The sequence below is a fragment of the Rhinolophus ferrumequinum genome, chromosome 3, assembly GCF_004115265.2.
Source record: "Rhinolophus ferrumequinum isolate MPI-CBG mRhiFer1 chromosome 3, mRhiFer1_v1.p, whole genome shotgun sequence".
NCBI classification, from domain to species: domain Eukaryota; kingdom Metazoa; phylum Chordata; class Mammalia; order Chiroptera; family Rhinolophidae; genus Rhinolophus; species Rhinolophus ferrumequinum.
Window position 1 is genome coordinate 36,223,157 of NC_046286.1, and position 14,902 is coordinate 36,238,058.

The 14,902-nt window shown below is 37.2% G+C and overlaps 1 protein-coding gene across 7 annotated transcripts in view; it reads right to left on the minus strand.

Moving 5' to 3' along the window:
• The window catches only part of FILIP1 (filamin A interacting protein 1), a 217,642-nt gene that overhangs the window by 101,126 nt on the left and 101,614 nt on the right, over positions 1 to 14,902 (minus strand). For 5 of the 7 annotated variants that reach the window (XM_033103049.1, XM_033103045.1, XM_033103050.1 and 2 more), the window contains exon 2: positions 2,333 to 2,614. In XM_033103049.1, the coding sequence (XP_032958940.1) occupies positions 2,333 to 2,614 (282 nt within the window). Of the gene's footprint in view, positions 1 to 2,332; positions 2,615 to 2,833; positions 2,942 to 11,649; positions 11,704 to 14,902 lie in introns of those variants that run through there. The other 2 variants (XM_033103048.1, XM_033103047.1) reach the window with 2 other exon arrangements.

The following is a 14,902-nucleotide window of genomic DNA, read 5'->3' on the forward strand; positions in this document are numbered from 1 at the left end:
GAGCATTTGAGTCACATACAACCATTCCACAAAGGGAGAGTAATAGATGACCTTTGAAGGTCTGGGAGACAGTTCACTAAATGCTCATATGTGTGTCTGCCGAATGGCATGTAGGCCTGAGTTGGGGGTAAATTACTTCACGTGGCATATCCCTACCTCTCCTCTCAATACAAGATCTTTAGACAGACTTTTTTTCTTATCTGTAGCCTGGCAAACCTGGCACAATGCTGTCACATTTTCACCAGCCCACTCATGGTTGCTAATGGCAACTGCCTCCCTCTCTTAGCTACAACATACATGCCACCTCATGTGACAATGCTACTGAAGGACAGGAGTCTGGTACAGAACTTACATACCTATATCTACACCTTTAAATGCAGGAACACTCTCACTTTTAACTAACCTAATATTGCAAAATCTACATTTACTAGTGTACGTACACATACACATGTATGTGTATACATGTAAGTATGGGGGATGGATTACTTGCTTGTCAAATGAATTCACCATGGAATTTCTTAAAATACCAGGTTTTTCATCTCTCTTTTTCTTCACTGCCTCCTCTACAAATATCTTACACTTTTTACTTATATATTGCTACTCGGAAATGTATCTATCGTGTGAGGTAAGGTATCCTGTATTTATAAATATTAATGGAAAGCAAAATGTATTTCTTTGTAGTCTCATAGGTAATTTCTTTGATGTCCTGGGTGTATGGGCTTATATTTTGAATGCCTAGGTTCTGGAATCATATCTCGCAATACCATGAGCATAAAAGCCACGTGAATCTTAAATATCTTCCAGAATCCACCATGACATAACAACAGCGTTCTATAGAAATTAGTATCTCAAGAGCCACAGGCTTCACACAGGCCACCATGCCTGGAAAGAAGTGATCGGATACCATTGTTCTGTGAGAATTTCCCAGACAACCACTGTAGCATCCACTTGGGTTAGTACTGTCAGATGGGGGCAACTTAAAAAGTTGGAGTAGTATAGTCTGCCTCCTTACACAATGAATGTCAATAGACAAAACATTAACCACATTTCTGGGAGTGCTGGAGCTATTTTTAGTAATGGTGTCATTCTGGAAAGTTTCTTCTTTTGCTGTGAAATACAAATGTGATTTTTATCCACATGGTGAGCTCAGTCACGTTTGTCTGTTTTTTTAAAATCTGAGTGTTGTTATGTTTTCTATTTCTCTTTACCCCAGGGGTTTCCTTATCTGTGTGCACATACAGATGAGAACAGGAACAGATCAGGCTAGTCCACTCTAGTTTAGGGTAGGTTGCAAATGATCTCTCTGATGATAACCGCACCAAACAAAGGCTTCATCTCACATAATCATTAGTATTCCCCTAAGAGGCTCATGCAAGCTAAGAACCGAATAAAAACAGAGAGGAAAACAGCAATCCACCCTTAACTCATCAACCCCCCAAAAGAAGTTATTGTTTCCCCACTTCCAGAAATATAATTGTATAGAGCTCAGGAACTCAGAAAAATCCCAACTCCCTCTGTTGGCTCCCTAAAAACATACACTGAATGGGGGACCTGACACAGGTAGCTACAGAAGCTTGGTCCAATGGAAAGAGCACTGGACCAAGAATCAGGAGGTCTAAGATGAGATCTGAACAAACCTTTAACTCTTCTGGGCCTCAGTTTCTTCATTATAAAATATAGACAATGATACCAATATCTTTATTGAGATTGAATGAGATAATAGACTTCAAAACGCTTTGTGAAAGTATTAGGTCTTCACAATACAATGCTCTGCTTATTTGTGTGCTTCTCAACTCCTATGAGGTTGTAGAAAATTAAAGCTGAAAGTTATGAAAAATGAGAAAAGTATAAAGCTGGTTTAAACAAAGACTTCTTTCTCTTTCCTTCACTTTCTCCCTCTTTCTTTCCCTCTATCTCTGTATCTCTCTTTTATTCTACCTTCTGGTAAAAAGTAACACTTGATCTTAACTCTACTTTCTAATAATTGTGATTTTTCTACAGTTTTCAACCATAGTGAAAGACTAAAGTAGAACAGCTCATTGATTACATACTACTAAGTACAGGGGCCTATGTTAAATTATTACCAAAATCATATTATGAAGAAACTTTCTGCTTCTAGAGAAGCTTGAAGTTGGAATCAACATCTATTCATTTATTCAACAAATATATATTCAGTGCAAACTGGTGCCAGGCATTAGGGATTTAGAAATGAATAAGAAAAACATAGGCCTTTTCCTCAGGAAGTTCATAACCCCGTGAGGGACATAGGTTCCTAGTCTCTTGTTTTATAGCTTGGGAACTAGAGAAACAATAGTTGAGAAAATTTGACTACCTGCAACTCCCCTTCCATTATGCTGAGTAGTTGGATGAGGTCTTCTTTGGATAACTCCAAGGATTTCTTATTCTTTCGTTCACTTTCTCCAGATGGTTTTAGGTGTCGTTTGACAGTTCCTGAGGCCATGACATCATCCTCCTTTCTGTTTGATTTGTTCTTCTTTTTTGCATCTTCTGAGAGACTTTTATCATCAGCATTGCTGATGATGGAGGATTTGGGGCAGGAGATATGCCCGTTGGATGAAGTTTCACCACCCTGGTTTCGGGATCTCATTCCCACCTACAACACAAGGAAAAAGATTAGATGTTTTTACCACCACTGAAATTATTTTTGTTTAATGATTAAAAACCAATAAAGAAGCTTTACAACACCACCAATAAAGAAAAACCAAAAAGATCAGTCCCAGTTAGCTTCCTGATATCTTCAATAAATATGTCATTAAAAACTTCAGGAAAATGCTTTGATGGTTTCATGAAAGAATGAAAATGTGATTCTAACCTTATAAACATCTCAAGTCAAATGATCAAAGTCCACATCAACAGTGCTAAGTCATGTTGATGGTATGTATCTTTGACAAGATGTGATAAGAATGGCACTTTACCATTGTGGTCCTCCTCTCTAAAATATTTTAAAAAATCAGAAAAATCACAATTTAGAGACACTTTATAAAATTCATGGCCAGTAATCTTTAAAACTATCGAGGTCATTGAAAACAAGGAAAATCTGAAAAACTGTCACAGCCAAGAGGGGCCTAAGGACACATGACAATTAAATATAATATGGCATCATAAATTGGATCCTGGAACAGAAAAAGAGACATTAGGGGAGAATTGAGGAAATATGAATAAAATATGGACTTTAGTCAATAACAAGGTATCAATATTGGTTCATTAATTATAATAACTATACCATACTAATCTAAGATGTTAATTATAGAGGAAACTGTGTATGGGTATTTGGGAAACCCCCAAATTATCTTTGCAACAGTCTGTGAATCTAAAGTTGTTTAAAATAAAAAGTTTATTTTTAAAACAGTGATTCTAAATTAAGTTTATCAGAAAATTCAAAACTCAAATCCTGCCAGGAATCAGATGGAAGTAACAATGTGCAGAAAAATCCATATAGGGTAGAGGGAGGAAAAGGGAAAAGCAAAGGGAAGAGGTTAGTATAGTTTTTAGTGATATGGAATTCTATCTTTCCATAGCCTCTTTTTTCAAAATCGGGTCTTTTTATGTCAGTCATTTACAATAATAACAGCACAAAGAATTGGGAGAAAACAGATCAATTTCAAATTCAAAATTTTTAAAAATATATATTTTGAAGTAAAATAAAGAAAAAAGACAAAGCAGCAGCTAACTTGTCCCATGAGAAGCACCTTGGAGTCATCCCATGATTTATGCTTTACAGATTCTCTGTCAATCTCTGAGCAAAAGAACTTGATCAACAGGTATGTTACAAACCTACCGAACTCGAAAGCTAGGACTCAGAGTGCTCTGAAGAGAGCTCTGATATCCTGGGGGCTATACCACAAAATTTGCCTAAACCCTTAAATATAGCAGCTTAGCACACAGTCCTGTTTAAAACTCACAGCATAAATACCAGTAGTCCTTTCCCTGAACAGCTATGCAGCAAGATTTTCATTACTCATTCCAGATAAAATACAGGGACTTTGTTTCCTGAAAGTAAATTTCCTTAATGAACCCAGCCATACTTAAGAAACTAAGGAAAGCTTTTCAAAACACTAGGTTTATAATAGAAAAATAAATACAGTGTGGTGTTTCCTTTCAGATAGCGAATAGCCAATTCTTCCAACAAATCTTGAAATCTACATTCATGCTCCTTTTTTGATCTGAAGTCTTGTATTGTGTGTGTGTGAACTTTCTACAGCACTCTCACTATGAACAACATAAATAGAAGAGGTGGTCCTTAATATTGGCACCCAGTTTTCTGGTTAACTTAGTCATTTATTCTTGGAATTTTAGAGCATCCTTTGTGCTTCTCTGGTGAACAAAGAATACATGTTTCTTTGTGATGGAAGCCAGAGCACTTCAGAGCAGACCTACTGTATTTCATCACAGTTTGTTTGTGAACAGAGTAGGCTGACTTGATCCTCAAGCCAAAAAAAAAAAGGTGATGAATGATGAATAGAAAGTTTCAAATTTAAATCTTGGCCTGTTACACATCACAACTAAGACACATGGGCTTCCTAAATTGAATTGTGACTCCCTACAACTCCACACCACATGTGAATTCCTTTTATCTGAAATAACTTTCTCTATCGGATCTTAAGGCTCTTTGGAATGGTACATCAAATAATGATTTGACAACCTCAACTTAGATCCTTCATTAATAGAAATTCCAGGCAATGGTTCCCAAAGCACAGAAAGTGAGGGGTGATGTTTTAAATTTAATTATAATCATACACAGCATTTGCATTTGACTATAGCCTATGTTTATATCTTATTTCCCTGGATTTTCTATATCTTTTATAGCATCTACAGCATTAGGATATTCCTAAAATAGGACAAATGCACAATTATCTATGTTACATGTATTTACTCAATTGTATTTGCAAACATCCAGAAAGTGGCATTTACTTAGTACCAACTCACATTATATTTAGTTCTTTCTAAAAATTTCTGATATTATCATTTTTAAATAAACTTTATTATAGCAATAATAGCATTTACACAATTCACAGAATTATATTAATTAATACACATTAATTATAGAATTAATTTATTACAGACTTAATCACTTACAGAAAAAAAACACATTTTATTTATTTATTTTTTATTTTTTTTAATCTATTGGGGTGACAATTGTCAGTAAAATTACATAGATTTCAGGTGTGCAATTCTGTATCACATCATCCATAAATCACACTGTGTGTTCACCACCCAGAGTCAGTTCTCCTTCCATCACCATATATTTGATCCCCCTCACCCTCATCTCCCACCCCCCAACCCCCTTACCCTCTGGTAACCACCAAATTACGTTCCCCAGATTAATTTTCAAACCCGTGGCCATCCTGTGGTCACCAACTGCCAAAAAACACATTTTAAAATTATCTAATTATATCACTTAATCAGGTTGAAAACGTGAGTTCCCTATTCTCTTCCACCTCAACTCACTCTGGCTGATGGAAAATCTCATGTGCTAGACCAATGATGTTAATTCTGTCTTAGTAAATATTTTTCTCTGTGACACTGAAATTTCACATTAAAAATTTTTCTGACACGTGCACATGGGCTTTAGTCCTTTTCCTCTGACATGTGCACATGGGCTTTAGTCCTTTCTTGGTAAGCCATATAGGGTCTACTATCTTTATTTCCACAACAAAGTCAGAAATCAGCACCTGCTCTAAGTCAGGAATGCAAAAGTACTCAAGAGATAACGAACCAGACAAAACATGTTTTAGGAAGGAGTTGGACAACACGTAAGAGGGAGAAAAATATAATTTCTCAATAGCGTAACTAAGTCTGCCATCAATAATGTCCACTTTAAATCATTTTATTCTATTTTGTAAGGAGAAAATGTCCACACAATAATGAATTTCCATTATCACATTTAGTAACATTCATACTCTTCCTTATTATGCTAGCTCTCACTTACTGTTTCTTAAGTGCTACATACACAGTGTGCTAAGTATTTCACATATAACATCTCATTTAAATTAATATTCATATCAAAGCGATGAAGCAGGTGCTAGTATTCTCAGTTTTATAAATGAGGCCACTAAAGTTTAAAGAGATTAAATACATTTTTCTGGATTACACAGACACTCTTAGTGAATAGAAGAACTAGGATTTGAACCCTGGTCTGACTCCAAACACATATTCATTACAGAGCTTTCCTCTAAGTTCTTAAACACAAGCAAATTGGAAGGGGAGAAAACACCCTGTAAATCAGATGATCCAGAAAAATTTACAAATGCCTACTAAGGTAATGTTTTTTTCACTTCATACTCAAAGAGAGAGAAATCCATGTCTTTCTCCCTAAAACACTCTGCAAAATTCACACAGCAATTGAAATTAGGTTGCTAAGTAACAATACTGTTTCTAAAATCATTAACCTGTTGCAGAACTTGTAAAATGATGAATCACTTAAAAATCTTCTTGAAAAGGAATCTGGTCAATTATTAAGGATACAGGTTATAAGAACAGGATGGAAAATCTGAACAGGGACCATCACAGATTTATTGTGTAAAAAGCCGAGGAGCTGAACAATAGTAAACACTTAATCAGAGTTAGCCAAATCCTGTCCATTGTGCTTAGACAAGTAGACAAGCAGATAACAGAAAGGCATCTGGCATTCTATAGGCTTCTTAAAAGTTGATTGCACATCTGATATGTTGGGACACGTAGATAATAAACTTTCTGAAAGAAGCCAGGAATGCCTTTTGCTTCATCCTAGTGTATAGCCTTCAAGAAAGTTCTCAAGAAAAGGAAACGAATAAACTGATGATTCGCATCACACTTGTAATCTTTTTTTTTTAATCAATCAATTTGGGGCACAGATTCTTCTCTTTAATAATCAAATTATCTTAACATAGTTCATAAAATACACTTACTTTTCCTTTTGTAGGAATTAGCAATACTTTGCATGGAATTTGCTGACTAGGGTGTGAAGAAAAGAAAGACCCAATGTTATTCCAAAACCCCCTCTTTCATCTGTAGTCATCTCTCCTCTGTTCCCTGGCACTCCCTGCCCCATATATTGGGCAATAACTAGAGCATACGGTCAGATGAATAATATCCTAGGAATCAGAAAATGTTTATAAAGACATTGAATCATTTATGAATAACAAGCATTTCTAGAGCATTTGAACAAGTGAAAAGAAAAGCATAAAGAAAAAGTCTACAGCAATTCCATAGTTCCCATCTTCGTTAGTTCCAGCCAATCTTGACCTTGCATTTTCCCTAGAACTTGCACTACTGCCCTTGCCTCCTTTCAGATTTGTCTTTTTATGTTATGATTCAACATTGGTCACAATACTCTCCATTCCTACCACCAACAAAAACTTCTTTTCTGCATAAATTAGGTGTGGACAGCTTTCTTATGCTTTTCAAGTATCCAAACCCTGTCTGTTCCTGGTATAAGTTTATCTATATACTTTTCAAGAACATACCTAGTGACTAGGGTAAGATGTCACAATAATTTTCTTCATATAATTTCTATTTTTGAATTACTTTATAAAATTATAAGGGAAAATTATAGTACACAGTAAAAAGAAAACACTAATTACAGAAAAGTCTACTTTTTACAGTGTGGCCTGGCAAAGGAAGGGCCTGCTGCACGTGGGGCTTCCAGAACATTAGCATGGAACTGTCCGGGTTCTTTCTTTTAGACATAAATGACAGGACCCAAAGCACCCAAAACTAAAGGAAAAGGAAAACATCTGTTTTAGTTTTATGTGAATTTTAAGATGCAAGAGACCAATCAAATCTACTGGTTCATTCTCTATCAATGCCAGATTATTCCCTCTGTATATTTTGTTTACTTGGGCAAGTCTAGTTATAAATATCCCAAGTCATGAAATGTTCAAATATTTCTCATGAGATTATTATTCATTCTAACAGCAAAGACTGTTCATAAATGTTACTAGGTTTGCCCTTAAATTTTCTTTATAATTTTTTTTTAACTTTCTTCAGCCTATTTATGGAATAAGCCATGTAAAGTAAATGTTTGATTCTCATTATCTATAATCATAAAATCCTCAAAAATAACCAAGGTTTTTGTTTATTTAAGTCATTTTCAATCTATTTGGACAGATCTATCCAGACCAACTGAAAATTCTAAATAATTTCACGCATGTTAAAATTCAAGAAAGGGGATTCTCTTGGAGTCACTGCAGTGCTGTTGTCATCAAAAGTTCAAGGAAAATATTATAACTGTGGTAAAATAAAAATATAGTATTCTACCCCAGCCTAAAACTATGGTGAAATATTTTATGAAATTCTCTTTTATATCCTTCAACAAAGATAACAGCAGACTTAGAAAAGATTTCCAGAAAAAAAGAGAGAGAGAGAGAAAATACATCAAGGAACTGCCATGAAATAAATCTTTTAAAATTAAGTACCTGAGTCTGAATGAATATACAATTTGAGAGTTTTAAAACTTTGAATGTAAAATAGGGTGACCTCTGTTACCAACATTTTGATAAAAAGGGGAATCAGCTTACCACTTTATACTCATTTTTATAACATGGTTTTGGGGGTGATTTTTTTTTTTCTTTTTTTACTTCCTTCACAGAAATAGAGCTACTGTCAATTGTATAAAAAAGAAAAACATTTAACCATCTAGCAATATAAAGTAATGACATAACATTTTTCCTGGCATTTTCAATGTCAATAACCCATCCTTTAACCCAATATGTTTTAAGTATTTTTATATTTATGTTTATAATACTTTACTATTATAATTCTGATGTCACTATTCTACTAGACACTGTGTATAATCTTCAAGCATTGATTACATAAAAAGAGTAAGGCCCTCAAATTGAAGTTTTCTGATAAATTTTACCTATATTCTTTCTACTTGAATATAGGTTTTATAAGTTTTAAAACTTATAGGTCTATAAGTTTTTCAGACATTTTAATAATGTACCTGTGGCCTTCAAAGTACCTGCGGCCTTTGAAGAATATCATCATGCAATTTAATTTAAATTGTTAAATATTTGTTTTATCATCTGACAAAGAGAACATCTCTGGAAAATTACTAGTTTCCTGGTTAGGCAGGACTAGATTTCCTTCCTGTATTTCATCACTTCTAAAAAGGCCAAGCCCCAGAATTGTATAAGAACCAGTCATTTCCCTTCCACTAACAAAAGAGACCTATCTGTACTAACAGAAAGACAAATATTTTAGACTTTATCTCAGCAGTCTACATTTGATCAATTAGTCTTACATATTACCTTTATTCATAATATTAGCATTTTTGAAATGCTATTAAAGAGCTTATTATGCTCTGAGCACTGGATTAAGTATAAAAATATATAGCATTATCTCATGAAATCCTGATAATAATCCATTAAGCAGATATTATAATTATTCTTCTTATAAAGATAAAGCAATTGAGGCTTAGAGAGAGACATTTGCCCGAAATAATATGCCCGGTACCTGGAAAGCCTGAACTAGAATGTTTGAATTTTCCATGTGCAAGGAGAAATCTGAATGGAGCTTTTATCACCATATCGGAACTACTGCGATACAAATGAATTCACCGCCACCTTTTCATGGGCTAAAATAAGTTTAGTCACAAAGCATCCACCACATTGTCTCAAACAACAAAAATTATATAGAATCCTACTATTCCCATAGATTTTTTTCTCGAACTTCTCCTTGTGTAATACCTTATTCTTCTAAGACTACATTCTCTTCCCCACTTCTCCCCTCACACTGCCTTTCTCCTCAGTACTTGAGGTTTTCAAAGAAGCTGAAAAGTAATTTTGCCTTTGCAGTTCTGACTTCTGACTTTTCTGGAACTGGTAGTCACTAAGACTCCAGCAACATAACAACTGTTATACTACTGGATATAGATTGAACTGATTTTTTAAAATTAGGTGAATTAAGAAAAATTCTAGTTTGCGCAGAAGCTGATTATTCTGGTAAGGCAACTCCACAAACTTTCCTGTTAGAAAAAAATGTTTGTCTTTATATATCAAATATTCTCAAATAATTGTATTGCATTTCCAAGACATGTGAGACAAATCACAATTGCTGGTCAATGTTAACAAGACGGGTTAACCCCCATGAGGAGAAAGACATGCAGTGGTTTGGCTGATATCACTGCTTCATGCTGACAGGGGGAAAAGTGAAATACTGCACATATCTGTGTGCTGACTATGACTTCATGCATTCTAGTTGCCTGTACATATGCCAACTGTATTCAGGTGTCCTTTAAATGCCTTTCTTTTAAATCTCTAGACCATTTCTTAACATAAAAGAATGACTTAAAATTAGTTGTAATGTACGGAGTCATGAGTTGTGTCTGTTTTGAACTCCTGCTGACTTCTGACTCTTCTAACTGTCCCTGAGCATCCCTTGGATTAGATCAGAGTATAGGGAACCTAAATTAAAAACAGAGCATAGCTGCTTTATAACCCAGCAAGGAGAAAAGGAAAAATTACTCCTATTGAAACACATTCTATGAAAGCAACTGAAGCCACATGATCTTTCAGAGTGTTTACCTGATGTGCACAGGTGCTTGTCACTCTGATACTGTATGAAGAGGCTGCGAATTATATTAATATATCAACCAACGCATCTTCACAAACTTAGTTGCTATGAACACAAAGGTTGGCAAGAACAATAAAGAGGAGAACTTTATGATTAGCTAATTGTGGTGCATTAGGAATTTAATTTAGGTAAAATGTCATGCTGCCACAATGCCTAAGTTTTGGATTCAGTGTGTGGGTAGGAATTATGAAAGAAAATGAGTCACCATCTTTTGGAATAATTTTTTCAAACACATAATGGCCACTAGCTACCTCTCTCCTCCACCCTTTTGTTGCCCTACCTCAGCATACCACCCAAGCCACAGAACACCGTAAGGTGGCCCACAATCTCACACATCAAAATGCGTAGCATTGTTTTCCTAACGTGCTGAATCCTCCTGGCACTGTGTGCCGTTCACTCCAAGGAATCAAGAGAGAGCTGTGCCTTCATCCCTCACCCCACACTCACTTATTTTGTAATCCTGGACAAGTTACTTAACCTCTCCAACCCACAGTTTTCTCATTTATAAAATGAAGATAATAATGCCTGTTCTACCCACTATGTGCATGTGAAATCATAAAGCCTGTCCTACTCTCTGGATGAATGTGAAAGTATTGACTAGCAGTAGTAATGCAGGATACATTGATCAGTGGCAGATCAACTATGGGATCATTAAACACCTCTCAAGACCTCAGTATAAGTATCACCAGAGACAAAGACACTTTATTTTCAACTATGATTGTCTAGCACAGGGGTCGGCAAGCTTTTTCTGTAAAGGGATAAATATTAAATATTTTGGGCTTTGCAGGTCATGTGGTCTCTGTTATATCCACTCCACTCTGCTGTTGTGGCATGAAAGCAGCCATAGATAATACAGAAACCAATGGGTGTGGCTAGATTTGACCCCCAGCCCTTAGTTTGCCACACTGATTTAGACTATGTGACAAACATGATTCATGGGTACATTGAAACTGGGAAAGAAGGAAATGATTTCTGTCACTCCCTCCCAAGTTTATAGTAATTAGAAAAATGGCTGAAAATGAGAAGGAAAAAAATGAGAAAAAAGGTAATGTAGTAAAAATGCCATCTGCTCACCTATCCTCGTTTTCTCTTCCAGATGAGTTGAGGGAGGATATAAATATAAATGGTTCCTTCACAAAGTTTGAGGAATCTAAGGTGGAAGAACCTGAAATGCTAGAATTTGAGAGAACTCCCGCCGGCGTTAGTCATGCCATGGGTTATGCAGACATACGACAGAGATTTAGCAGCATGTGTTTGTACAAAGCGGGTGATGGAGACTGATGCCCACTAAGTATATGAAGGAGACATAGGAATGGCCATGTGGCCTTCAGGGTGGAAGGTAGCTAGGAGAGACAACTCGTACATGAGTAAAAGAGTCACCATGGCAGAAGGCTTCAAAGCAGACCACCTAAACTGGGGATGAAATGGTAGGCACAGCTACACTTCAGGGAATCTGCAGTACCTGTGAGAATTATGGTAGGGCTCTAAGACAGCAGGAGAGACAGGGCACTTTCCCAAAAAGAGCTATGGCCATTACTTTCACCAGGAGCCAGGCTGGGAGATGACAACAGAGGAAAGTAGGTACATAAGACCAGCTTCCTAGGCGTTGTGACCTGTGAAGTCACAGAGGGCCTCATGCTTGGTATAATGCTCTGTTGTCATTGTCTTCAAATTCTTAATTATTTCTGACCTAGAAACCCCACATTTCCCTTATGCACGGGGCCCCCTGAATTATGTGGTCAGTCCTGACAGCAGCGGGGCAGTCAATCTGAATCAGGTACTGGAAGTTCTCCCACCCTGTTACTTCCAACAAGCTAGCCATGCTAGCAAACTTCCCTCCCCACTCCCCCACCCACAGATGAAGCACAGTTTTTGTGTGACACCCTTGAAATGAAGAGGATAGCTTGGGAGGAAGGAAAGACTGAAATGGAATTCTGATTTGTTCTAGGCCTGATCTATATGTATTGAATTTAACTGGGGAAAAAAACACAAAAATTGTCAAATAAAATTGAATTTACCAGAAAATATACAGGTTAAGTTCTCTACCACAGGTAGGGGTTGAAGCGAAGTAGTATGGGAGAAGTAACTAAAGCGGAAGTTGAATTCAGTCATAAAGAAATAAAGTATTAGAATTATGTCCTTGAATTTTATGAGATGTTGTAACTGAAATATAACACTGGTTACAATTTTATAAATCATAAAGTACTATGGGACTTTCAGGCAACAGATGTAAAGCAGTTTTCTTCTAAATTGCCCCTGCGCTAGATTTGAAAAAGGAAAGCAAGAAATAAGGCTCATCCCTGGGGCTGGAAACAACCAGAGCTCAGGGACTTTCCAATAATGAAATTATTGCCCGGTACTTCGTAGAGAGGGCTGATGGGAAGCTTTTGAAAAGAGGGAGCGATAAAAGGGAGCCCTGCCCCAAAACTACCCATTGTCTTTGTCTGGCCCTCTTTTAGGCACCTTTCTTGTTTTCCCATCTGCGTTCCTCACCTATGCCTTTCACTGAAATTAGGAAAATGAAACCCCAGTGATCTCATTCTGCTCCAAGGCTTCCCAGCCCAGACTTGCCTAGAGTTTGTTCCAAGACTAAACATGACCCCTCACCCATCTATTGATCTTTCACTCTTCCAGAATGTCAGAATGGTGTGAAGAAATCAACATGGCTAAATCTAAATCGCATAGGTAGTAGCGTCACTACCCTAACCCCGTATTTCTCAGTCTTTATTAACCAGAGTGAGTTTTGGATTAGAATTAAAACAGAACTAGCCATTTTTAAGAGGCTAGGTTTGAAGGTATGGCAAGGACAATATTTCTTTAAATCATACCAGCAGGCTATTCTCCTGTGTAAAATAAGCCATGGCAGAGGGAGGGCAAGAAGGAATCTGGGCCTTTCAGGTCAGGCCCTTGGGAAAGTTGGCTGCGACTCGGGGGGCTGTGGTGGGGGAATGTGGATGGTGACAAGCCGAAACTGAGCAAAAAGTGGTATAATCGATCATTCCAGGGTGTTCTGCCATGTTTATGCAAGCTGCTGTAAGGCCTGTGAGGGGGTCCTTGTGCCAAACCTCCTGGACCCAGTAGGAGCAGAGGAAGCTGCGGCTGTGTCAACTCGCTCCTTTCATAGTGCTTCACAAGGACAAGCTACTTTTTAATAAAAGAAGTAAGCTAAAGCAGCACCTGAAAACTGAGAAGAAGATAGCAGAGAAGGAGCTCAGTGAGAAACAACTAAGTCCGGCCAATGCTGCTGCCACATCACTGGCAATGATGTGGGTGCCAATGAGGAGAGCCTGGACCCAAACCAATATTACAAGGTGGGCAGCCAAGCAGTCCACCAACCAAAGGTCGATTGGGAAGACCCGTATCCTCACAAGTTCCATGTAGACATCTCACTCACTTCATCCAAGAATAGTCACCTGCAGCCTGGGAACCATCTGAGAGGCATCACCTTAAAGGTGACAGGTAGGATTCATGCCGAAAGAGCTTCTGGGGGAGAGCTCATGTTCTATGACCTTTGAAGAAAGGGGGTCAAGTTGCAAGTCATGAGCAATTCCAGGAATCATAAATCAGAAAAAGAATTTATTTGTACCAATAAAAAACTGCATCAGAGAGACATAATTGGAGTTCAGGAGAATCCTGGGAAAACCAAGAAGGGTGAGCTGAGCATCACTGCCTATGAGATCACACTGCTGTCTCCTTGCTTACATATGTTAGTTCATCCGCACTTTGGCCTGAAAAACAAGGAAACGATACCGTCAGAGACACTTGGACTTGATCTGGAATGATTTCATGAGGCAGAAATTTATCATCCTCTCTAAGATCATCACATATATAAGAAGTTTCTTGGATGAGTTGGGATTCCTAGAGATTGAAACTGTAGCAACTGCTGATACATTGGAAAGCACAACTAGAAAATAATAATTACAAGTCACATAACTCAGGCATCTTTGCATTTCTGCAGAAGGTCAAGGACTGCAAGGTAATTCTTAAATGTTGCTATCCATGTGACTCTCACAGTTCAGTCACCAGAAGAGAGAAAAGGAATTACAAATTCCTTTTTTACTCCTTTTACCAAATAAACCATTTGTTGTTTGTGTTTTTTTTAAAGAAGAAGAGGGTGACCGGATGGCTCAGTTGGTTAGAGCGCGAGCTCTGAACAACAGGGTTGCCGGTTCCATTCCCACATGGGCCAGTGAGCTGCGCCCTCCACAACTAGACTGAAGGACAATGACTTGGAGCTGATGAGACCTGGAGAAGCACACTGTCCCACAATATTCCCCAATAAAAAATTTTAAAAAACAAACAAAAAGGGTGTTCCCTTAAAAAAAAC